This window comes from Poeciliopsis prolifica, unplaced genomic scaffold, assembly GCF_027474105.1.
Source record: "Poeciliopsis prolifica strain line A6 unplaced genomic scaffold, Auburn_PproV2 SCAFFOLD016, whole genome shotgun sequence".
NCBI lineage: Eukaryota > Metazoa > Chordata > Actinopteri > Cyprinodontiformes > Poeciliidae > Poeciliopsis > Poeciliopsis prolifica.
In genome coordinates this window covers 7,630,820-7,655,392 of record NW_026562391.1, presented here as the reverse complement: position 1 = coordinate 7,655,392, position 24,573 = coordinate 7,630,820, and the positions used below count along the sequence as shown (strand labels likewise).

The 24,573-nt window shown below is 39.7% G+C and overlaps 1 protein-coding gene across 4 annotated transcripts; it reads right to left on the bottom strand.

Moving 5' to 3' along the window:
• Nucleotides 1–1,603: 1,603 nt before the first annotated feature.
• On the bottom strand, nt 1,604–24,346 carry pcdh10a (protocadherin 10a). Of its 4 annotated transcripts, XR_008606672.1 has the most exons (6): nt 21,254–24,346; nt 19,998–20,056; nt 18,520–18,626; nt 6,559–6,942; nt 2,667–3,292; nt 1,604–2,306 (listed from the first exon to the last, which is right to left on the bottom strand). XR_008606672.1 is itself a non-coding variant. In XM_055041151.1 (5 exons), exons 1-5 carry the CDS (start codon nt 23,798–23,800, stop codon nt 3,273–3,275), a joined length of 3,117 nt encoding a protein of 1,038 aa, XP_054897126.1. In that variant the 5' UTR covers nt 23,801–24,346; the 3' UTR covers nt 1,604–3,272. The 4 variants fall into 4 exon arrangements, 3 of the variants coding, with proteins under 3 accessions (XP_054897126.1, XP_054897127.1, XP_054897125.1); XM_055041151.1 differs by having other exon boundaries at nt 1,604–3,292; XM_055041152.1 differs by having other exon boundaries at nt 1,604–3,292; nt 6,782–6,942.
• Between the last annotated feature and the right edge of the window lie 227 nt (nt 24,347–24,573).

Genomic DNA, 24,573 nt, shown 5'->3' with positions numbered 1-24,573 from the left:
AATAGGTTGTTGCAGATAAGAAAAAAAAGGAGAAAAAATTGTAGGAGAAATGGGCATAGCTGGACACTGTAATGGCTGTCTGCTCTGGTCTGATGAGGTGGTTGGGGAATAGAGTACAACAATGTTTGTGTGAAAGTGTGTGTGTGGTGTCAGACTGACCGATGTGGCAGCCAGCAATAAGGAGGCAAAAGAGGAACCTTGCATGGGCGTGCAGTGTCTTGCACACGTCAATAGGATGTGTGATGAGGTGGCATTGGCGAAAGGTGACAAGCCAGAGGAAAGAGAGGCTAATGGGGTCACTTGAAAGTCTGTTTAGTCGGAGTAATAAAATGCATGCCCAAGGAAGACACAGGATCACAAGACAGAGCTTGTGATCAGCTCATTTGGTCTTTCAGAATATGAGATGGACAAGATGATTACACCGATATGACTCTCAACCCTATTCACAGCAAGCTATTATGTACTCACCTTTCGACAGGAAAACCTTTCACACCTTTCTTCAAAGATTTAAGCTATACAAGAAGTAATCTGTTGGATTGGACCTCACGGGTCAGCATTTGTTCTCGATAGAAAGCCATAGCCGTGCTGGGAGTACACCATTGTTCCTTCAATGAACCTCTTTTGATACATACAGTACTGACCACTGAAGTCGCTCCCTCCCATCAACTCATTAGAATCACACTTTCAGACAAGATTTCAGGTTTAGACAAAGCAAATTATGAAATCTGTGCTAAGTAGCAAGTGCAAATAACAACTGAACCCTAAAAGTTTCTTTATCAACTTTTCTAATCACCCTGTAGTTCCAATTTGAGGTTTGTTCAGTAACCATGCCAACTTGCCAACAAAAGTCCTTTTGCAGTAATATCATTTCAACAACGGAGACATTTTCTGATCCCATTTATATCAACCCAGTTATGCCCAATTACACAGTTCACCATATGACCTCTTTTTTTCTTTCTTCAAGAAAGTTTTCCAGCCTCTTGAAAGAACTCTGAATTATTTTGGGGTGAGGTTTTAATCAGAAACCCAAAGGGCCCTAATTCACAGAGGCAACCAATACATCAGTCATATGAAACGGTCACATGTATCTCTCTGCTCTTTAAAGAAGCCTATTTTGTGATGGAGACAAACTCAGCTCTGTTTTTAGGACATTAAGTGTGGGATTGCTGTGTCTCCCACATGACCCCACACTTCACTTGCAGCTGATCCAGGACTTCACTTCTTCTGCTTCCCCTGCTTATCTCTGTAAGCATGTGCCAGGCCATCTGAAGATCACGCTGGAGTGAAGGAGTAGGATTGGGATTTTTTTTTTTTTTTTTTTAAGAGTTATTGAGGTCAGGGAATGTGGAAAGTAGAGCAAGGCCATGGTGATTACATCTTGAAATTCCATGACATTCTTCCAGGACATCTGAATGTCTTTGCAAAAATCAGAACACACACACACAAAAAAAACAGAAATAAGAACAAATGTATGCATGTCTATATAGAATATGTTATAATTGAAATAATGGTTCAATAAATTGCAGACAAAATTTTAAACTTTGACTGGAAACTGAGTAAACAATGCATGACACATTTTCAAGATGAACACAACACACTTAAGGAAACTTCAATGACACAGTTTATTTATCACCACTTTATCTGTGTATGTGTGTGTATTTGTTTGTTTGTTTGTGTGTTTATGCGTGTATTTGCCATATCCATTTATGGCAAATACATGCATATGTATTCTGTGTTATGCATATGTCTTACTCATATGATTGTAAAACGTTTGAAATCTTGCTGGATTGTGATAGTTTTTCCATCCTGTACATCACCAAATATTCTGCTTGGAAAAATACAATACAAGTCAAAACAACTTAAATGGTGTCTTTGTAGCACACAACAAGGCCTGGCATATGTAAACAGTGAAAAGTAACAATCGTTTAAAAACATTAACTTAACTGTTGGTTGGTGTAAGGTTTTTAGAATATTCACTCCTCCTTTAAATAAAACAATACACATCTTGATTTTGTAGCACTTTGTATTATTAGATTGAGAGACATAATGAAGTGTAAAAACTAATCAATGATTACACAGTTTTCAGAAAAAGTATATTGTATATATATATATATAGTTTTATATATATATAGAGATATAGATTTATATTCATTTATAAGCTTTTAAAATAGTACAGTAAACACTTTGCACACATGATAAAAACCACTGAGTGTGTCTGATTGGTTATGTTTAGGCCAATGGCATCAAGAGAGCCAGATCTCTGTGATGGGTCATTACACTTTCTTTGCCGTCAGCTCAGGAAGGACCTTAAGAAACGATAAGAAGCATTTGAAAAATATGAACAAACGTGAAACATTCATTTTCTGGTATTTTATTCCTAAACTCAAAAATGAGATTCAACATTAACACAGTGATTTGTCCAAATCTCCTTCCTGAAGTGGCTAGCTAAGCTTGAAAGAGAACTAAGCCCAACTTTGGACCACAAGTTCCTGTCTAAAACTGTGAGTTTGAATATTCTAGAGTCTGCACACTTGAACCACACAGAAAGAACAACAGAAACAAAAAAGAGAAGGTATATAAAGACAGTCAAGTCAAAAAACCAGAGATACAGAATCTATAGTACTGCACTTGTTGGCTTTTTTTTTAAATTCCTGTACATTACTTACTCCTTCGCGCTTTTTCTCGCTTTGTCTGCTTCCTCAGTCTCATGTTGTCAGTCTCCTTTTCCCCCCAAAACAGTCTCTGTACAGCTGGCTTAGTGGTGATTGTAGAAATAGCTAAAGGGTTCAGTGTGACATTGGTTGAAGTTTGTACAGAAGCATTTTCTTTCGATGTAAACAGGCACACACATGTTTCTAGAGGCTAACTCCCTCCCAAGCAGGGGGGGAAACAACACCTCTCTAATTTAATTAGTCCCCCTAACTCACTTTGATATTTCAATTCCTTCACTTTGTAATCTTATGCCATTATAATCTTCATGTGGTCAAGAGTTTCATGCCAGTCTCAGTCCTGCTGAGAGAAATAAGGCCTTGAATTGCTCCTTGGGTATCAAGAGGTTTACAGCTACTCAGTAATTATTTCTCCTTTTTCCTCCCTCAGCAGCCACCGCCAAGGTTTCGTTACAGTTCGCCACCCGAGAAAATGAAGTTTTGCCAAGGTTGCTGCTGTCCAGGTCGCCGTTTGTTTTTGTTCTGTTTCACTGTCTTTAGCATCAGTGTTGATGGTGTAGTACATAAATTCACGCTGTCTCCGACAGGTCTACGTGGAATGAGCTAGCAAATCCTTTTGCGGGCTGAAAAGAAAAAGAACACACACTCGTTAAGACAAATGAAACCTTTTTTTTTTTTTTTTTTTTTCCCTGCAGGCTTTTTAGTGCCACAGTCAATGAGAAATATTGTCTCTAGAAGGATACATACCACAAAGGAATATGTGAAGTTATTAATACACCCTAATCGCTGGTCCTTACAATATACTGTAAAGCTAATTTGGGAATGGCATGAAAACACGTCTATCAGTCAGGATAAATTGTCAAAACCGTGTGGCTGCTTAATGCATGTGTAACAGATACAAAGAGCTCTAATTGCTTCATTAATTATCAATAAATGGGTCATTAAACATTTACTAAACCTTTTACAAGCGAATCCTGATGATCAAAGGATTACCACAGTAGTGTTCACAGCTATTTTTAAATGCAAACAAGACGGCTATGGTTAATAGAGTCTCTGCTTGAGATTGCCTTCAAAAACTAAATAAATTCTAGATTAAAAAGATATGAGATAAGGTAAATGTGAATGAAACGAGTCAATTTTTCCCACTGCAAAGCATACATCATGAACAGTTGTACAGACAGTTTTAATTCAGATTGAGAAAGACTGTAGAACCTAAAGCCTGAATGCTAATTACTTTTCAAACTCTAATGTGAAAGTGAAGGAATCACTTGTCTTTATTAAGTCACAAAAAAGAAGACAGAATAGGTTATTGTGCTCATCATTTACCTGAGAGACAGCTCACAACCAGCATGCAGGATCATGGATGATGGTGGTTAACATGGTGTTGAGATGACTGGAAATGACTTCCCCACTGAATGTGTATATCAAATCCATTTTCTACTCTTAGAGCTAATAGAATATTCATGTAATGTGGGTGCTTTGAAAGAATAGGCAGCTTGAAATGTTCTGCCCGTCAACCATTTTTTTTTCCTTTTATGAAACCCATTCAGCTTATTAGAAAATGAAAATCCAAATTTTATTCCAATGCACATCAATAAATTTTACTTGGCAAAGTAAAGCCTCTTTATTTTCTGCTGATATCCAACAGAGTTGATAAGAAATTGCATCTGTGACTTTTTTAGCTGAAAAATCTTGAACTTGTGGTATGAAGTCTTCCTCGTCATCCCTTTCTATGTCAGGTATTGATCCACAAGTAAGCAAGTACGGACACTTGGGTTCCTTTTCAGAGCAAAACGGACTCACTCCTTGTAAAGAAGAAGAAGCGTGGGCTGTGCGCTTCACCTCTTGAGCTATTCAGTAGGGAAGTCAGAATGCTCATGCTCAAAAATCATGATAAAAAAATGCAGAGAGATATCCTCTGTCGTTCGTTTCCTTTCTAGTATTTAACTCCTGGTAAAATTACATCTCAAGAAACCAGAAAACTTTATTTCAGTAGTTCAGTCCAACACTTGAAACTCATTAATTACAGATTACCTAAGACAGAGCTATACTGTGATTTTGTTATGGCCTAGTTTTGATAATTATCCTTCAGACAGATATTGACACCGTCTACATGAAGGGTAAGGTCCAAAAGTTATGTATTTAAACATGTTAGCAGAAGACAAAAGTGTGGTTTAAAGAGTTGCAAGAGTAACAGGGAGGTTTTGGAATAATGGTAAAAATAGCCAACTTATAAATTTGTGGACAGTATATATATATATATATATATATATATATATATAATATATATATATATATATATATATATATATATATATATATATATATATATATATATATATCCACACACACACACACACATTAGACATATTTAAATCCAGGATATGGGCTACAGTTGTTGCATCCTACATGTTACACTACTGATGTCATCAGAAAGATTTCACCTTATCAGAGGAGAAAGGGATTGAAATGTTACCCAGTGGCACAAAGTTCTCTTTTCACCCATTTATTTCTCATACTGGCTTAATCTTTCTGGGTCAAAGGGTTGGTACCTATCTCCTAGATCCAGTGGGTGAAAAGAGGGGCATACCCTGAACAGGTTGTAAGTCCACTCATCTAAAATTTTGAAAAGCCAAGTACCCTAGCAGGCATGATTGTGGAGGAAGCCTGAACACATGAAGAGAACCTACCAACAAAAAGAGAACATGCAAGCTCCAAGCAGAAAAACACTGACTACACACACACAAAGATATATATATATATATAAATAGGTTATCAGAGTCATCTGTTGGAGTTGGTTTGCTATGTTTTAGCTGGTTAGAGATCAGTGCAAACATCAACCAAGACGATGTCCAGCACTTCACATTTTCATCTGCTAACAAGTTTTATGGAGAGACTGGTTTCAATTTGTACCTGGACTTGACGCCTGTCTTCACTGCCAAGTGTACAAATAAATGCTTTAATGACAATAATAACACTGCATGACTGACAAGCAAAAAAAAAACCATTCAGAATTGATGAAGTACTCTAAAAAGAAACATGGCAAGATGCTATTAAAGCAACCCGGGCTTCCCTAATATCACAACAAAGCCACAGCCCGATTACCTCTATACCAGACTTTAAGGATGCAATATTTAATGTAAAGGGAACTATAATCATATACTACATATACTGTCCAGAACATGTGCAGTATATGTTAACTTCCTTCGAAACTAACTTTAGTATTTTTATTAACTATAAACCATAATCATTAAAATTATCATAAATACTTGAAATATATTACTCTGTGTAATATATCATTATATATCAGGAGTTTTAGTCTTTGACTTGAATTACTGAAATAAATTGCCTGTTTAATGATGTTCTAACTCAGTCAGATGATCTTGTATGTCAGTGCGTGCTTTGCACATGATTCATGCAAGTGTTGCTAACCTTTACTGATATGAGCATCAGATAGGAAGGGTTTTTTAAGGGAGGGGTAATTTGGAGAAAAGAAAAAAAAGTGGCCACAGCAGAATAGCATGAGTCAAATTTCATTTTAGTTTATTTCAAAATAAGTCCTGTGATTACAGGCAGTATTTGGGGGTCATGAAGGGGTTAGGTTAGGTAAAGGATTTTATGTAGGTTTTGGAGAAAGGGGGTATGCAATTAATACATTTTACACTTGAAAAAAAAATCATATTTAAAAAAAAACTACTTAGACAAAATACAAGAAAATATGAAGCCACATTCTTGAACACCTTCAAAAGCAGCAGAAATAAAAGTTGATAACCAGCATATAAAGTCCAAATCAGAATCAAGAGGTATATTCAATGTCCCCTCCTTTAGTTTCTATACTGGACCAAACCAAAATCGTAGGGTCCCAGTGAGGTTTCATACTGATACTCACAGAGAAAGGTTGGTTTGTACGGTAGGGTCCCCCTATCATACTCTTTCCTCTCTAGCGTGCTGGAGCTGTACTGCTGCTGTTGCTGATGGAGGTGATTTTGAAGGCTGTGGTGTGACTGTGATCTTTGGCCGTCCTTGCCAAAGGTGGAGAATGACCTATCGTTGGACGAGGCGGTGGAGGAGGTCATTGTGAGTTGGTCGGATAAGTTGACGGAGCAGGGTACCTCAGTGTCGGGTAGCGTGGCGTCCATGCCGGGGACGTGCAGATTGCTGCGGTAGTCCGGCCCTTGGCGCCCATCTGATGGCACAAAGGACGGCATCCAGCAGCGGTCAGAATGACCCAGGGCTTTGCACTCCTCTGTGCAGTTGGAGAACAGGTCAGCACCTGCGGAGAACATTCGAACAGGTCAGTCGAAGTGGAAGCAAAACGCATAAAAATTTAACTTTATCAATTGGCATTGAGGTTTAGAAGTTAACAAAATGAAGGAAGAATAAGGCACCGTGATCGACTGAAGAGGGCAGTCATTTGGTCGTGAATAAAAGCTAAACTGAAAGTGAGATGATAAGAAGACACTGTGAGAAGCAGCACAAGTTATCTATCCTTCGCCAGTGTCAAAAGCAGAAGATGTGCAGCAGTATTTACTCGTCAAAGGACAAAGCCAGACCTGATGAAGAGAATTGTTTGCTTTTCTCTTCACCCCTTTCATTTAGGAAGAAATAAGCAATCAAAGTGATGTGAGGTAACGAAAGCACTTCACCACCCTCACCGCCCCGCTCATCTGACATCCTCTGACTCTCATTTGATTGTGAAACACCAAGAGACAAAACATGAATTCTTATGTCATAATCCTAAAAAAAGGCGATCACTGTAACAAAATGTGACACAAAAGTGAACAAAATACTCAGATGTTTAATTCCACCCTGTCGATCATCTTTAGAGAAAATGACGGACTAATAAGCACAAAAGCTACAGCCAAAAAATGAGAACAGCAGAAAGATGATCAAATTAATATCTGAACTCACATAATGGAACACTGAGCCATGAATGGGGAAGAATATTGTTAAAGAATATTAAGAGAAGTGGCAAACTGAAAAACAGAGACTAACCGACATGGCTGGACATGATGTTTACGGATCATAAAATTGATCTGTAAACATGTAAATTCTAAAACTTAAACAAGTAGTAGTTAAACATTCAACCAGAATTAAGAAATAGGTACCGAAATAGGCACCTTTTGCTGTCTTGCTGGAAATGTCACAACACCGCCAGAAATTAGGTGAGTAGAAAATGTAATGATAGTTGTTTGCTAGTTGAGACTCTAACATGCAAGTAGGCAGCTTCTCATAACAATGCCGATGAGGGAAGCATCAATACTGATTTCCATATTAGGTGATGGGAATGGAGAATGAATGCAGACATCAGATTATGTCAGAAAATACTGACAATCAACAGGTAGATACAAATGGAGACAATTTCACTTTGGTGTGATCATCTTACTGAATCTGATTCAGGTTGTTAAACATGGAAGGGCATAAATCAAACTTTTTGCAACTTTTCATTTCTAGTAGTGCTATGACACCGCCACACAGTTGTGATAAATGCAGATTTTTCTCACTCAAACTTTTTCTTATGTACTTCGAGCACTCTCTGTGACCTCTAACATCATGGGCATTGCAAAATTGAATCTACTGCATTGAAATTCTACCCAATAGGCTGGATACTGTATTGGCAGGCATAGTGTGAACTTAAATCATTTGAAGTATATTAGCCATTTAATTGCATTTAAAACAGTCTGTTGCAAAAATAATACTGCTGCAATAACTATAGCTTTACAATACATACAGCAACTTGCAACCCTAATTGAGAAATAATCGTCCGTCCATCCAATGTTTATGTCTCATTTTCCTTACATGGGGCATGGCACCTATCTCCAGCAATCATTGGCAAGCCATGATTATAAGCATCTCAAAAAAAAAACTTGATTGATAACTAATTATAAATGAATAAGTTGGTGATGACAAAGACAAGAAGTCTGGACTCCTCATTCTAAAAAAAAAGCCCATCAAGCAAGCAAATTAAAATTTACAGTGAAAGAAACATAGGCAATTTATAAGTCTGCCTTAAGGCTGATTGTGCTCATTGAATAATTTTTTACTTTTGTTTCTTATGTCAGATTGAATGCTACTGCTCTGCTTGTCTATGTATTTCAGACATGCTCCTTCTGTCTGATGGTGTTTTAACAAGCTTCAAACTAAGAGACTGTGGAGTTGTCCATCATGCGCTCAAAACAACAAACTCATTCAACTTTTACTGAAAACTCTTTGGAAACTTGCTGCACTGCATATTTTGCTCCTAAGACTATATCTATTGTGCATATATCTGCAAATACTGCTCAGCAAATGGGTAAAAACATATTTATCTCATTTATAGACCAATTAACAAATTCAGTAATCAAAAGTAGTTTCACCTTTTTTAATCACAGATTTAGATGCTAAAGACGGAAGTAAACCGAAACTAAATTTTAAAAGTTCAAAAAGGAGTATCTTTACAGAACAGAACCAATGAACATATTAACTTTGATTTAATTCTTGATGACATCCATTAGATCATTCTAATTTTAAAACTCTTTCAGCAATTCCCCAACACTTTTATCTTCCATTACATTGTCAAAGAACTGCCACTGTGACTGATTCTGTTTTCTGTGTCTGTGTGCATGGTGTGAATCTAATGTGGCAACTAATTGAGGCCCCCACAGAGTGCAAGAAAGGCAATAAGACTGCACAGTGGACATAGAGCCAGTGAAGACACACGGCTCACAGGCAGCGAGGGCCAAACGGGCTCAGGGTGCCATCGATTTCACAGACAGCAACTACAGGCGGGAAAAAGGCAACTACACAGCAGGAACCATCAGGAAGGAGAAGGGAGACCTGCGCAGTCACAGATGGATAGAGTGACGGTCAGATCTAAACAGATGGAGACCAAAGAGGGGTTAAAGAGGCGGGCAGAGCAATGAAAGACATTGATTTAAATGAAAGAATGTTAAAAATATCTCACAACATGTGCACGTTTGAGTAGTTCTACCCTATATAGTGGACATATTTTCCACATATCTTCAGGTTTCCTTTTGGAAAAAAAACTTTATACAGTGCCCAAAATGAAATGATTAATTCTCCTTAGACTTTTCATCTTTTTTCATATTATAACCACAAACTTCAGAGTACTTCATTGGGTTTTTATAGGATAGACAAACGCAAAGCAGGCGGAAAGAAAATAATACACAAAGAGTGACCTGAAGGAAAATTCAGTCCCCCAGCAACTGAAAGTCTTTACAGGTGTCAAGCTCAATCAGGTTGCTTTGTGTTTGTAAACAATTGTCAAGACTTCCCACAGAATCTCAGATGTATCTGAGTCTAGGTTTTGACTGGACCATTTTGACATGTTGTTGCCTAAAACAGCCCCGGATTGGCTAATATGGAGGACTGGAGCATTCTATGGTGGTTCTGGTGTGCAATCCTGGTAAATGGTCAATGTACCATACTTGTACGTGTTCATCTAATCCAGAGTCACACTACAATCGGTCATTCATCCATTCACATACACATTCACACGCTGATGGTGACAAGCTACTGGATAGTAGTTACAACTACTACTGTTACTTGCCCGTAACAGTTTTAAAATGGTTAAGAAAATGAGAAAAAAACTTAGGGGCTTGTTGATGTACAGACATACATTCCTTATTTTATAATGAGATTCAGGGAGAGGTCTTTGAACCTACGACCTGCATCTACAATACTATTATTTACTTGCGTAAACATGCATAAAAAAGAGGAGATGTACAAAATCTCTCATTCATAGCTGGCAGTTGCTTTTTCCCTTTTCTACCCAACATGTTGCATTTTATTTCTCACTTTTTTCAGACATCTCATTCATATTCAGTTTATATACCCTTCTTCCATCTGAGAGTCCCACACAATGAGCACAAATCAAGACTTTTGCTCCCAAATGGTGCGTTTGGTTTCATCCCAACCTAGCACACAAGAAATGCCACTCAGTAGAAGCAAGAAGGGTGGCTGAAAACGTGGAGAATATATATGAAGACATCTCCTCAACTCCAAAAGGATCAGCACAGTTAATGCTGTTCTGGGCAGCTTTTGTAAATGCCAGCTATGTTTTTGAGAGCCATTTCCTTCAACATACACTCTGATTCACCTTTTATGCTGATGTATATTTATAGCATCTTTAAAGGTTGGATGCATATAAATCATTGCATTTCTGTAATGCCCATCAAGCTGTTGGCCTTTAGCCTTTTTTATAGACTTCCCACAAATGCATGCAATCTCCTGACATAGAGGACATTGACCTCGGGTCCTCCTGTCATCTCTTTGCTATTGTGCTGCCAAGGCTTTCTGGAACCTGCGATGTGTGTGTTCTTCTAAATTTGGAAACAAATCAGCAGAAGAAATGAAGCACAGGTGCAAAACTAACAAAGGCCCATGCAACTGTGGAGAAAGCAGGAATACTTTCACCTGCACATGACAAAACTGTTGCTAAAACCTTTACTGCCTTTTTCATTGCCATAAAGAAATGCACAATAATTCCCAGTTTATGGTTCAGGACTAAACTGTAAGCATAAATGACATAATTTTGGGAGTCTACACTCCATTTGTGTTTAGACTTGATAAACCTAAATTAGAAAATTGTTCACTGAACAAATATTCTCTAAATTAGAGATTTTGTTTTGTGAAAACATTAAAAAAGAGATAATTTCCAAGAATTTCTTGAGCCGAGGACATTTAGACAAGTTAGAACATTACAATATATTGTTTAGATTATTAATATTGTTTAAATCTATGTCTAACTATCTGTATCTAGTAATTCTTTTCAGTTGATTATCATTTAGTTCTTGGCAATTCTTATAACTATTTTTTCTTTTTTAATTTCATTTATTCTTTCTATTTTTTCTGGAAGGCAGTGTTGTGTGTGTGTGACAGCAGAAGGAAGAGCTTGCCCAGGGCACCATGCACAAGCCACATCTGAATGAGTATATTTTACAGTCACATTTATTTGTAAATTTATTCCGCATCTATCAGTGCTGCCAACTCTTTATCAAACTTAGAAAATGTCACATCAAAGCTCCCAATCTACTCAGAGAAACTTAAAAATAAATATTATTAACACCTAGGTTTGGCAGCCAACTCCCACTTGCATGAAAATTACTTCCTAAATGTGAGGATATGTAAATATACATGAGTAAACAGATAGACAGGCTGTGCTCACATGAAACCGAGTGGCTGTTGATCCCCATGATGCACCTTTTCCTCCTCGGGCAGGAAGAAAAACAACAACCAAAACAGTGACTAGCAATGACAGGCCCTGCCAGCAGTCTCTTCTCATCGTGACCTCAACAGGCAGGAAGAGCACATGCTTGTTCCCTTTTTACACACACACACACACACACACACACACACACACACACACACACACACACACACGATCTCCGAAGAGAAGGCGCAAACGAAACCACACATTATAAACACAATCTGTGTGTTAATAAGCAATCAGCACTTCGAAGTTTTTTTTTCCCCACTTGCTTATTTTCTACATTACATCTCTGCATGTTTCTAAAATCCCAAGTCGGTGCCATTTGACTAATTGCGTCGTCTGATCATACCTCCAACGACTTGGAGCGAGAAAATGAGGGGAAAACAAATTTCAGCAAAAAAAAAATCAACTCCATCTTGATATTCACTTTGTGGGTATATTGTGCATGTAATTTTTTATTTTTTTTTTTACAAGAACCCAGTTCTTGTGTTAGTTTCTTCTTCCAAATGTATCAGTCCATTTGCGTCTTACGTCCTCTGTCTCATTTTCTGACATATTTAATTTTCACTACTCATTTCCTTTTTCACCCTTTTAATCTCTTTCCCTTATCCCCACCTAAATTACCGCCATGTTAGAGTTTGTCTTTTTTCCCCACTTCTGCTTTTTCATCTTGTTTTCCACAGCTTCAGAAAGGATTCTGATGCAAGTCATGACCATTTGGACAACAACAAAGGAGTAGCACAACTTCCTGATGAAGTCTGGCCAGCAAAACTGTGATGGGTAAACCAGAAACCTCCTTGGACCAAAACACACCAAGATGGCCTCCACTATATCTACTAATGACAGCCAGATAAATGGTTCCCAGCTATAATTTTCGCTGTCTGCATCCCAGTATCTGAGCCAAGGGAGAGCCAAGAGAGCAGCTTCCGTTCAAGTGTCAGTTTGATTAATATTTCCTCTTTTATACCGTTAGAGCAAAACGCTCAGGATGCCCATTGATTACTGATACATGCTTTGTGTTCTTTATAGCACTCCTCAATAAATGCAGCAAGCTGGTGTGTAGTGATATAAGATTTCCTTGGTTTAATACAATTAAGTTCAATTCAGTTTATTTATATTGTGCAAATTCACAATATAATTCACAAGAAAAATCATTCCAACATACACATCCATACACACACAGGACACACATGCGCACATAGCTTTAAAAACTAACTACAACCAGCGGGTTCTTTCTGTCTTCCTTGCAGTCTCCCCTCATCAGGAAGTTTAGTCAATAAACAACATTCAAAACAGACATAGCAAAATGATGCACACTGAGATAGTTTGGTTAATTGCTAAAGAGATGCTGCTATTTAATCTAATTGAAAAGCCAGCATTTCGATAGAAGCTGCAAACATCTGACACCCAATACACAGTTGTAAGTTCACACTTTTTTCACAAAAGTCCTAACTGGCAGTATTTTCACTGTCTGAGCCTAATGAATAACTTATTTTAAAGGGCACGTTTGTTTACAGAGACTTTGTAATCCATTTGATTTGTCTTTGCTTTGCTTATTTATTTTGTATATTTAAAATGTCTTCCAATTCCAGCGTTAAATGTTTTTTTTACAAATTAATTTATTGATTTTTGAGAGTCTGTACTTGCATTAATATGGCATCATCATTATATTTAGTTGAAAACAGGTCTCAAAACAACAATATAATAAAAAAATATCACAGTAATTTTCGGGACAATTTATTCTCCAGAAAAATCAAGCGCACACCCACATCTCAGTGGTTCATTGAACGAGGGAACAAGATAATGACGTGATATGAAGCAGAATAAAATATATTTTACATAATATCCTCTCCCCCTTTAAAACCAAAAACTTAAGGGTCTCTGCATAGTTTTTTGATGGCATATTAAAACATACATATATCATAAATAAAGTTTTTCTAGTTTGGAAACATTATTCCTGTCATAAGACATTTAGGATGCATTCAAAACTCACATCTCACAACCCTCTTGATTTCTTCTTAATAATTAGAGCTTTTCAACTTTCTAAACGCTACAAATAACATTTTTTAATCAGTCACACAACTTTAGCTTAAATCTTTACACCTTTGCCTACGTTCTGTTTTCAGCTTCTCTTTATATTTTAGAACTGGAAGAAAGGGGTTTATCAAAGCCCTGTTAGCTAAATTTCTCTGACAGCGTAGTGACATGGGGAGCTGCAACTCAGTACACACCACTAATTCATAATCAGCCGTCTAATACACCGTTACCACAGTGATTTAATTGTACCATTTGTCACGGCTGTTGTTCGCACCAAAACAAACGTCATGATAATGATCGTTTCCAGTCTCCTTCCCGTCTCACAGCCTTCCACAGCTGATTGAACATTTCGAGGTGTCTTTATTTATTTTTTCTCTCCCACCTTAATTCTTCATCCGGTTTTATCTGCCACCTATTTTCTGTTTTACCTGCTCACTTTGCTATCTTTTTCTAGATACAGGATGAGAGAAAACGGTGCCTAATTTTGGAAAAACAGGGTGGAGAAGTAAAAGGTGTGGCGCTCAATCAATACTGCTTTGGCTCTTGATGCAGCGGTGCCTCGCTCCAGACACCAGCTTTCAGAAAAGCCATTTGCTCACATTTTCAAGGTATACCAGCCTCTCAGGCAGTGTCCCTTTGATTTAAAACGACATCAGGAGACTTATTTTCTAAAGTGTCAGACGAGCGGCCGAGCGGGAAACTACGACAGGTGTAGTTGATGATATGCCAACTGGAAATGGTTTCCTTCTTGATTTGAAATATTCCGAAGGTGCACCAAAAGGGGAGAATATGTGGCATGTTCCCATGTGGAAACCTTGCCTGTAACCCTTCTTTGATAATTGCTATGCAAAGGATCTGGAAATGAATTACTGATCAGTGGAGTGTTACAGAGAGCCAACGTGTGAGGGAGACAGAATGAAGGATGAGACCCTGACAGAAAACCGGGAAGAGAATATGTGTGTGTCAGATAAGTGCATGCACCTCCACACCAAGAATGAGAGCATGCATATATTTATATGGAATACATTTGAGCTTATGCATATGTACATACATACAGTGTGCCTTCTCAAAAAGTCACTTCAAAAATTCCTTAATTTATTTATGGGGTAAGTTTTACTTATTTATTAATTTAGTCATTATTTTTTATTTGCTGGCTTTTGGTTACCTTAAGAACACAGTCAGGACAAAGTAAAGTGTCTTGTTAAAATCTTAATATGCCTTTTGAACATTTTTAAACATTACATATATTGTACTTTAGTGGGTTTTTGCTATGGCAGAGGATTAATTTAGATATTTGTTTTTCGAGATTATATTACAGAACAATTCTAATTGCATTGTGGAATTCAAATCCATATGCCATCTTCATTAGTAAAATTGGATGCAGCCCATAATGATATGTTAGCTACTTAGTCCTGCCCTTTCCTTGGGATTTACAGTGGAGGATAAGACAACTATAAGTACGGTGAACTCTGCTTTTAAAAATAAACTTGGTACACGATTGTTACCACGGAGAACCAACATTTAAAATCCAAAGCCAGAGAATATCATAGATGGACTCAGACATATCGACAAAGTAAGAGAAACACAACAAAAGAGCTGAACACGCTTTAAAAATTCTAACATTTTGTTTGTGCTTTTACATTGCTTTTTGTTTAGACTGGGGGAAAGAGGTCAAGAAATGCTCTAAGTCAATCAGATGTAGAAATCCCAAAATGCACTGGCTGTAAAGAGTGACGCAGATAGAGATTGAACACCTCTGAATATAGAAATAGTGCAATATAGAAGTAACCCTTTTGGCTTCTTTGAAAATATAGAAGAAGCATGTTTTATATGCAATTATGTTGCATGATTTACAAAAGTGTCAAACTCCTGGTTTAAAACCAATATGGCATTTTAAATGTAACATAATCTCAATCTTTATTGGTTGGATGAAAGTCAAGACACTCCACTTTCTACTAAGTTAAGAAATTACTCCTCATTATAATCCAAAACTAATTTATTAATATTTAAATATTGTGCCGATTATTTTATAAACTGGTTGAAACGTACACCAACAGACTCGAAGCTGTTATTACAATGATAGGCGCTACTATAAAGTATTGGTTCATGGGACAGATTCAAGTCAAAATACAATGACATTTGTAGTCATAACCAGAATAATTATGGAAAAGTTTAGGAGACATGTATAGTTTTGCACAGCAAAGTGCTATATGTAATAAACCCTCTGAGAAAATCAACATTCTCATTGCTTTCTTTTAATGAATTACTCTGAGACAACTGAGCAGTGTCTGTGTTATGGAAATACTGTCTATACTAGGCACAGTTCCAAGCAGCACCTTCCACTCTCGTCTTACACTTAATACATTCAGGCCTTTTCGGAGCACCATTTCAAAGGAGAGTGCCATTGCGATACAGACATTATCACATAGACTTGCTTTCTTTAGACATAACACACAAGCACACAAACACTCAGGTTACATTTAAGTATCAGGCACACACCTACACTTTAAATCAGACGGTGGTATACCTTTACATCCACACAGACAAACATACAGTGCCTGGTTTTGTTTACAGAAGTGTGTGAAACTCAAGTGTCCGTCTTTCCAAAATACCAGTCGTGTGGTATTACCTCCCGTCGAGTGGTAAGCTGTTCTCTTCTAAATCCAACATGAGGAACAAATGTTGGTTTCCCTTGTATGAAATACACAGTCGAAGCACCAACTGTGTATACTCCCCTGCTTGTGCCAAATGAGCAAAGCACTGTGCCAAAAAAGAAAGAAAAAGGCTGAAGAAACATGTCGTCGGTTCAGAAGTATAATGCCTGTCACTGTGCTCCAAAAGCTAGCAAATTGGAATTCAAGACAATTTTCCACCTAAAATAAGTGTTATACTACAGTCTCAGGCATGTCTTGAAAAATCATGTCAGGGCTGAGTTCTTCCTAAAGTTGGAGACTATGTGCTAGTGTGCTAGAAGGACATGTTAAGATTTATATTAGATATCTCCTCACGTTCTCTTTGTCCTTTAGCCTATGCAGAAAAAGTTTATCACATATAATATCCTTAAACACACAAAAAATAAACACGTTTGAACGTCAGCCTTTATATCTATTTCACTAAGCAATGAGCTCCTACAAAAAAAAGAAGGAAGACTTGAATTTCTTCCAATGCTGCATTTCAGCTGCACATAGTTTGACCTTCCCAACTTGTTTCATGAGAGAGGGCAGGGAGTGACACCAGTGCTCCATACCCACTCTTTATTTAGGCTCAGTTCATTAATAATGTCAAACACTGCAGAGCCTAATGAGAGGCCCATTCACTACCCAACAACGGCTATCGGATCGCCTCTCTATTTGTATTCCCTGCACCGCTACGATATTTGGCAAGCTATGGTCTAGACAGGGGTCTTGCATGCGTCACGTGGAGCATTCCCTTACAAAGAAAGGGCAGCTCAATATGAAATTAGATTTTGTATTGCTCCACATTTTTGTCTGACTCTAGCATGATCAATAGACAGGTACTAACTATATAGAGTTTTAGAGAGAATGAAGAGAGGCTTAAGATAAGATCGGCCAACCCTCTTTACAAAGAAATCTATCATGCTGTAAGAGCAGATAAGGAATGAGGGTCTGCCAATGAACCCCGAGTGAGAACATAGATGGGGTTATGTAAGCTAATCCTGACATTTTGACTTTATTAAACTCAGGTTGAACATACAAAAATCTGGTCAATCAAAAAAGAAAATGGTGTAAAATAAATGAGTGTGGCTGAAAAGCTGAATCTAGACCAAGGGTCTCTGAGGTCAAATAAAACACACGTTTTATTTTTTCAGGATATTTTAAAAATATTGTGAAAAAAAAAACAGCTTTTGTTATTAGTCTCTACTATGGCAGAAATCCTTAGTAAAATCTATTGCAACAGGCTTTCCTCTGAGGTCACTTTATTAATTATAAAACAATACCATAAGCTCTGAATATCTTGCAGAGCAGGATGCAAAAAAGGCAAGTGCATGCCATTGCAAGCCTACAACGACACGGTGGTCCACCAAAAGCATTAATCAGAGAAGTAGCCAGAAGAGCCGTGGTAACTCTGGAGGCACGCAGGGATGAGTAAGTTGCTTAGCGTTTGTACAACATATTGACTCTAGGGTTGATTGAAATGCTTCTCATTACATCAATTCAGCTTTCATGCGGTTCATTTTCTCTTGACTGAGCCTATTGATTTGTGCAACTAAAGCTCTGTGGGCCCCACTCAGCCTCACTGCAAGTCACTGTCCTTTCAGCACCACACTGCTGAAGAAGCAAAGGCCAGAGGGAAGAGATTTCCACTGATACTCTTTTTGCAAGGCTGTGAGTTACAATCAACACATCTGGGGCCTGTTCATACCTGCCAGTAACCTCTGAGCTCAGGGCCTACCCGCACATTCTGCAAATTAAGGAAATGAAAAAATCAACGATCCGCACCAACAACTTCACATTATCCTATTCACAATTGCAAACTCACAATGCTGAAACGGATCAGGGATGTGTGTATGGGTGTGTGTGTTTGCGTGTGTGTGAGGGCAGAAATGGCGGAGTAATTATTATGAGATGTGGATAAACTCACCGGCTGAGTGACCCCGGTTTGTTGCGTCGTGGTCGCTGTCGCCCTGTTCACTGTCGCCGTGACCACTGTCTTTAGAACTGACAATGTCTGCCTCTTGAAATGCAGAACTACAAAGAGGTCCAGAGAGGGAAGGGGGAGCACAGACAGAGGAAGAATGAATATGGTTGTGATACAAAAGACACACAGAGTGTGGAGGAGGATTAAATGAGAGGGCAAAGAGACAGAGAGGAAGAATCAGAAGTCAAGACCACGTTAATGCGGTCATGGTAGCCATCAAGAGCCTAAATTGGATGTTACACATGGCAAGTAATGAAATCCAGCATTAGAGCTTTAATAGACGCCGCTGTGTCAGTTATGGGACTCATGCCAAATTGAAGATGAACGTTATGGATATGTTGGGAACAGTGCAGGCTCTTAAAACCGCAATTAACGATGTGGATACTGATGGGTGTAGTGCTCATGTTAGAACTGGTCCGAAGCTGTATGGGGCCCAGAGCAGAACTTAATTTGAGCCCTGTCCAAGTATCCTCAGTCACCAAATCCAAACAATATTATATATATATATATATATATATATATATATATATATATATATATATAATATATATATATATATATATATATATATATATATATATATATATATATATATATATCTTCCCGGGTGTCACCTTGAAGGCTTAAGAGGCCCTAAGCAGCTTCTTTGTTTACTTATGCTTTAGGCTGGCTCTGGTTCATTTTACAGATTTAGGAAGAGACACCAAACAAGTTAGCATCCCATTTGCAGCTTATTAAATATCACTTAATTCAAAAACTTATCTTGACAAAGATTTAAAATTATACTTTATTGTTTTCACAACCTTAATAAAGGTTTCAAAAATCATGAAAGGTTGGAAAATAATTCTGTTTGGATGGTGGAGTTTTTAAGATGGACTCCATGTGAAATGGTGTCCAGGCAGAAAAAAAGAGATAAAACACCCCCTATTTTGTTTACAAGGTTTTAAAAAAAGTGGTTAACAGTTCACAAACAGTATGGAACAAAAGCTGTCCTTTATGTACAATAATTTTACTGAACTTTGTCCATTTGATGTAGTGTAGTTTTTAAGCTGAGTCCGATGTATGATGCTCTGAAATAAGAAATCCTCTCAGAATTGCTATTAATTATTTAAATACTGAAACAAAGACCAATAGAATGTACAGAGAACTTATAATATTGTTCAGTTCTAACATATGCAGTTTTTTTGTTTTTTTAACTCCAGTAGACTCGATAAAATGTAGCAAAATAGCCCTTCAGCCAAGTGCTGCATTTGGAAGGTTCAAATTGGATAATGATTTCATTGTCATGAAGAGATTGTGGATCAATGACAGCCTGTTGAATGTCTTGTGATGGTGGGTCACAAGACATCGTGGTGGTAACCAGGCCAACATGAAATGGGATGAATTTGTATGCATGCATCACATCGTGTGTTTTTCACTACCTGTTGACACGCCTGGGTCTGTCCACCAGATAGCTGAGTTCTGCTCGTTGATGTTTTGTCTGGAAAGCCAACAGAAACACAGATGTGATCACAACCGATGCAAACAGGCAGATGGTTCAAATGCATAATCACAGATTAAGACTATAAAGATAGAATGTGAAACTGAGTCAGGAAAAGCTCTAGTGGAGCGACGTGGGTTACTGATTATGTGTGCATTCACTTGGTGAGAGCCAGCAAGGGAAGATGAGAGCAAGGGTTGTGGTGGGGGGAGTAGATTAGGGAGGCGTAAATGATTGAGACGCCTGATGCTGAAACTGAACAACCTTTGTTCACGGTGTTGCCGTGCTGTGTCGTGCACGGAATACTTAACACACAGAGGACTAGGGATGTGACTGGCTGGTCTGGCTCAACGCAAGCCAAGCAATCAACAAAAAAAAGCCACCAACTCTCTGCAGATCCATGAGCAAAATGCACAAGTGGTGCCACTTTTGAAGGTCATAAAGCCTGATATGCATAACAACTTTTATAAGTTAATTACAAACTTATAAGTGTCTGAATTTGCACCACACATCACCCGAAACTTAATATAATAGTCACATAGCAAAATACCCAAACAAAACACACACACTATTATGGATTCTGATTTTCAATGTGCCCACCCAATTATTTGTGGTCCCCGTCTGGCCTACCCTTTCTGGATACGCCCCTGGCCCAACGTGAGCTTGTTTCTGTTTCTGCATCAGACTGTATTCCCCAGCAATACCTTCCTGTAGCATTATTCCGGCTAATTGTTGCAATGCTGCACAAAATAACTAACTTAACATGCATTGTTTGATTGTACTTAGGATAAGCAATAAAAAACCATGTCTAAATCTACAAGTTAATATGGTCAAGAAAGAAAATGATCTAGTCTGTTTTATTAAAATTAAAATTCTAATCTTTTTACTGTACTGTATAAAACCTGATACTACATAAGTCTTATATTATTATTATGAAATACCACTTGAGATTTAACAACTGACATGTCCAATCACCATTATGCGTAACAATGATTAAAGGCCACCAAGCACAGTAGCCAAGTCAATTGCAGAACATTTTTTCAAAGACTTTTACTTTGCGTGATCTGAATTGATAACGCACTTTAGCCGAAAGCAAACGCAGTTGGGAAGGTTAACCCGTGAAAAATGCTGCTTTTTTTATGCATTTTACGCATGGGCGTTAGGTTGATTCTGAGGTCACAGAGTCTGCTCTCTTACCTCACTGGATAGAATGCTGCCATTAGATATAATGTCCGGTTGCTGATCACTGTAGCCGGTCACTATTGCCCCGCATGGGTTGGTGTGATCGGCGTCGTTGCTGCGGGAGGGGCTGCACGGCTTAAGGAACATCAGATCAGTCTTGGCAGACTCCGGTGTCAGGCATACCTGGTAGCAATAGGAGTTCTGGTTTTGGTGATGGTGGGAGCCAAACCCGCCTCCCACGCTCCCCACCCCAGATTCCTCCACTGGCACTTGCCCGACGGGCCCAACTCCCGTGGTCACGTTGGTGCTCTGAACCAGCATGATGTCGGATTTACTCAGCTTCTTCTGCTTCCTTCCGCGGCTCTGCCTGCTGCAGCAGGAGCCACAGCACAGGCAGCACTCGCCGGCCAGCAGGCACGTGTACAGATTGAGCTTCTTGTCCTTTTGACAGCGCACAGCCAGCACTATCATGGCCAGGAGGAATATAAAGGACACGGAGCCCAGGGCGATGATGAGAATCAGGGTGAGATCAAGAGAAGTCTCTTTAGCCTTGGAGGCCGAGCCACGGTCCCCACTGCGGCCCTCCACCACGCTGTCCACTAGTATTACGCTCACACTGGCGGAAGAGGAGAGAGGAGGCTGCCCGTGGTCCCTCACCTCTATCAGCAGGTCGTAAAAAGCCTGTGGGTCCCGCTTGGGGGAGATCCTGCGCGCCGTTCTCAGCTCTCCGGTCCTCCAGTCCATGCGAAACATTCCCATCTCATTGCCCCGCAGGATGCTGTAGGACAGCCGTGCGTTTTCGCCATCATCTGCGTCCATGGCCACGATGCGCGTCACCAGATATCCAGGCTCCGCAGAACGCGGCAAGTGTTCTTTAGCAGTGCCGTTTTTACCTATAGGGGCTATAACGCTGGGAGCGTTGTCATTTTGGTCGACTATGATCACGTTAACGGTGGCATTGGAGAACAACTCGACAACACCTGAGTCCTTAGCCTGGACCATGAAGCTGAACTCTTTCAGCTGCTCATAATCGAAAGAGCGCAGCGCGTAAAGGTAGCCGGTGTCTTGGTTTATGGAGACATACGTGTCAACAGACATTCCCTGGATGTCACACTCCAATATGGAGTAGGTAATTAAAGAATTTTGTCCTATATCAGGGTCCAAGGCGGTCACTGCGTGAATGAAAGCGCCAGGCACATTGTTCTCAGTCACATAAACATCATAAACAGCCTGCGTAAAGCGGGGCGCGTTGTCGTTCTCGTCGGAGACGTGCACCTTAATTGATTTGCTGGTGGCCAGCGAGGGCTGACCTTTGTCTGTGGCCACGACTGTGATGGTGTATGAGTCCGTGTTTTCCCTGTCAAGTGAGCCGTCCGTCACGATGGTGTAGTAATTTTTAAACGACGATTTCAACTTGAATGGGACGTCGCCCATGATCTCACAGCTCATCTGACCATTCTCACCAGAGTCTCGGTCCGAAACGCTGAAGAGAGCAATAACGGTGCCCGGGGCGTGCTGCTCGCTCACAGACTCAGTTACGGTGCTGAAACTGATCTCCGGTGTGTTGTCATTCACGTCCACAAGTTTTACCAGCACTTTGCAGTGCGCAGGGACGGCGTTAGCCCCCAGATCTTTCGCCTGGACGTTGATTTGGTGCGTGTTGCTCTCTTCGTAGTCCACCTCGCCGGCCACTTCTATCCTGCCCGTTCTTTCGTCGATGTTGAACAAGTCTTTTATCCGTGGGGTGTTGTGGCTGCTGAAGGAATAAATGATTTCTCCGTTTAGTCCCTCGTCTACATCCGTGGCGTTTAGCTGGATGACTAGAGTCCCCACGGGTGAGTTTTCCCGCAGGTTAACCGTGTACACGGACTCATCGAACGTGGGAGCGTTGTCGTTAGAGTCCAGAACTTTAACTACCAACAGAGCCGTTCCGGTCCGCTGCGGGACGCCCCCGTCCACAGCCGTCAGCACGTAGCGATGGACCGCTTGCTGCTCTCTGTCCAGCGGCTTCTCCAGCACCAACTCCGCGAATTTGGTCCCGTCGCTCTGTGTCTGCACGTCGAGGGAAAAATAGTTATTGTTGGTTATAGCATACGTGCTGAGCGCGTTGGTGCCAACGTCGGGGTCGAATGCGTTCTCCATGGGGAAACGAGTCCCGGGTATGGCACTCTCAGATATTTCCACGAAAATGTCCGGCTCCGGAAAGCTGGGCGGATTGTCGTTGACATCCATCACCTCGATCTCCACGCGGAACAGCTCCAGCGGATTCTCCAAGAACACCTCCAGGTGCAGCAGGCACGGGATGGTCTGCTTACAGATTTCTTCCCTATCTATTTTCTCCTTCACAACCAGTGCGCCGTTCTCCAAGTTCACCTCCAGATAAGGTGTCCGCGAACTTGGCACCGTCTGGAACCGGCGAGCGGAAAGTTTGGTAATGTCCAAACCTAGATCTTCTGCGATATTCCCAACTACGGTGCCAGGCTCTTGCTCTTCTGGCACGGAGTAGTGCAGCTGACATAGAGCTCCATTCAGAATGGAGAGCAGAAGTATTAACCAAATCATCTCCCCTCTCACTCTCCAAGCGAATATCAATGCAGAAAAAAAAAGAAAAAGAAAAAAAAAGTGTTATTCCTTTTTCCTACAAGATATGTGCATTTCCAATCTTCCCCGGCAGGAAAAAAACAGCAAAACAAGCTGCAACAAGGCTGTCCGAGTCTAAAAATCCCATCCTCTGCCTCGGGTCAGTGGAAAATTTTGTCTTTTCTGCTTTGAGAAGTGCAGCCATTTGATCCGAACTTCTTAGTTTTAATCAATTCTGCACTCGGTCTATGAGTTTTTGGTATCAGCGCACACAGTCGCAAGCTTGAGCCAACATTCCTGGTGCGCAGAACGAACTCCCCCTTTCACTGAAAAGTCAGGAAAAAAAGAACATGAAAAACTTTTAAAATCCTTGTGGTGAAAAACATTGTCAAAAAAAAGAAAAAAAAAGTAAATAAATAAAGCGGGTAGATTATTATTATTATTGTTTTAAGATGCACGAACAATGAGACTTTCTCTGTGAGGATTTAATCACTGCGCCTTAGCGCTCAAAGCGGATGATGCTCTCATCTCTGCTTCTGGAAGCCGAGTGTGAGCGGCGGGGCTGGTTTTGCGCACAGCTCCTTTCCCCAGCAGCCAATGATATTCTTCAAACGTCGGGTGTAATGGCACCTGATTGGGGCTCTGCGATGCCAGCTAGAGCGCACGCCGGGCCATCATAACAAAACCAGTTAAAGAGCCGCTGCGCTCCTTTTTCCTCTCTTTTTCTCTCCCCTCTTCCACTCTCATCTCCAGGC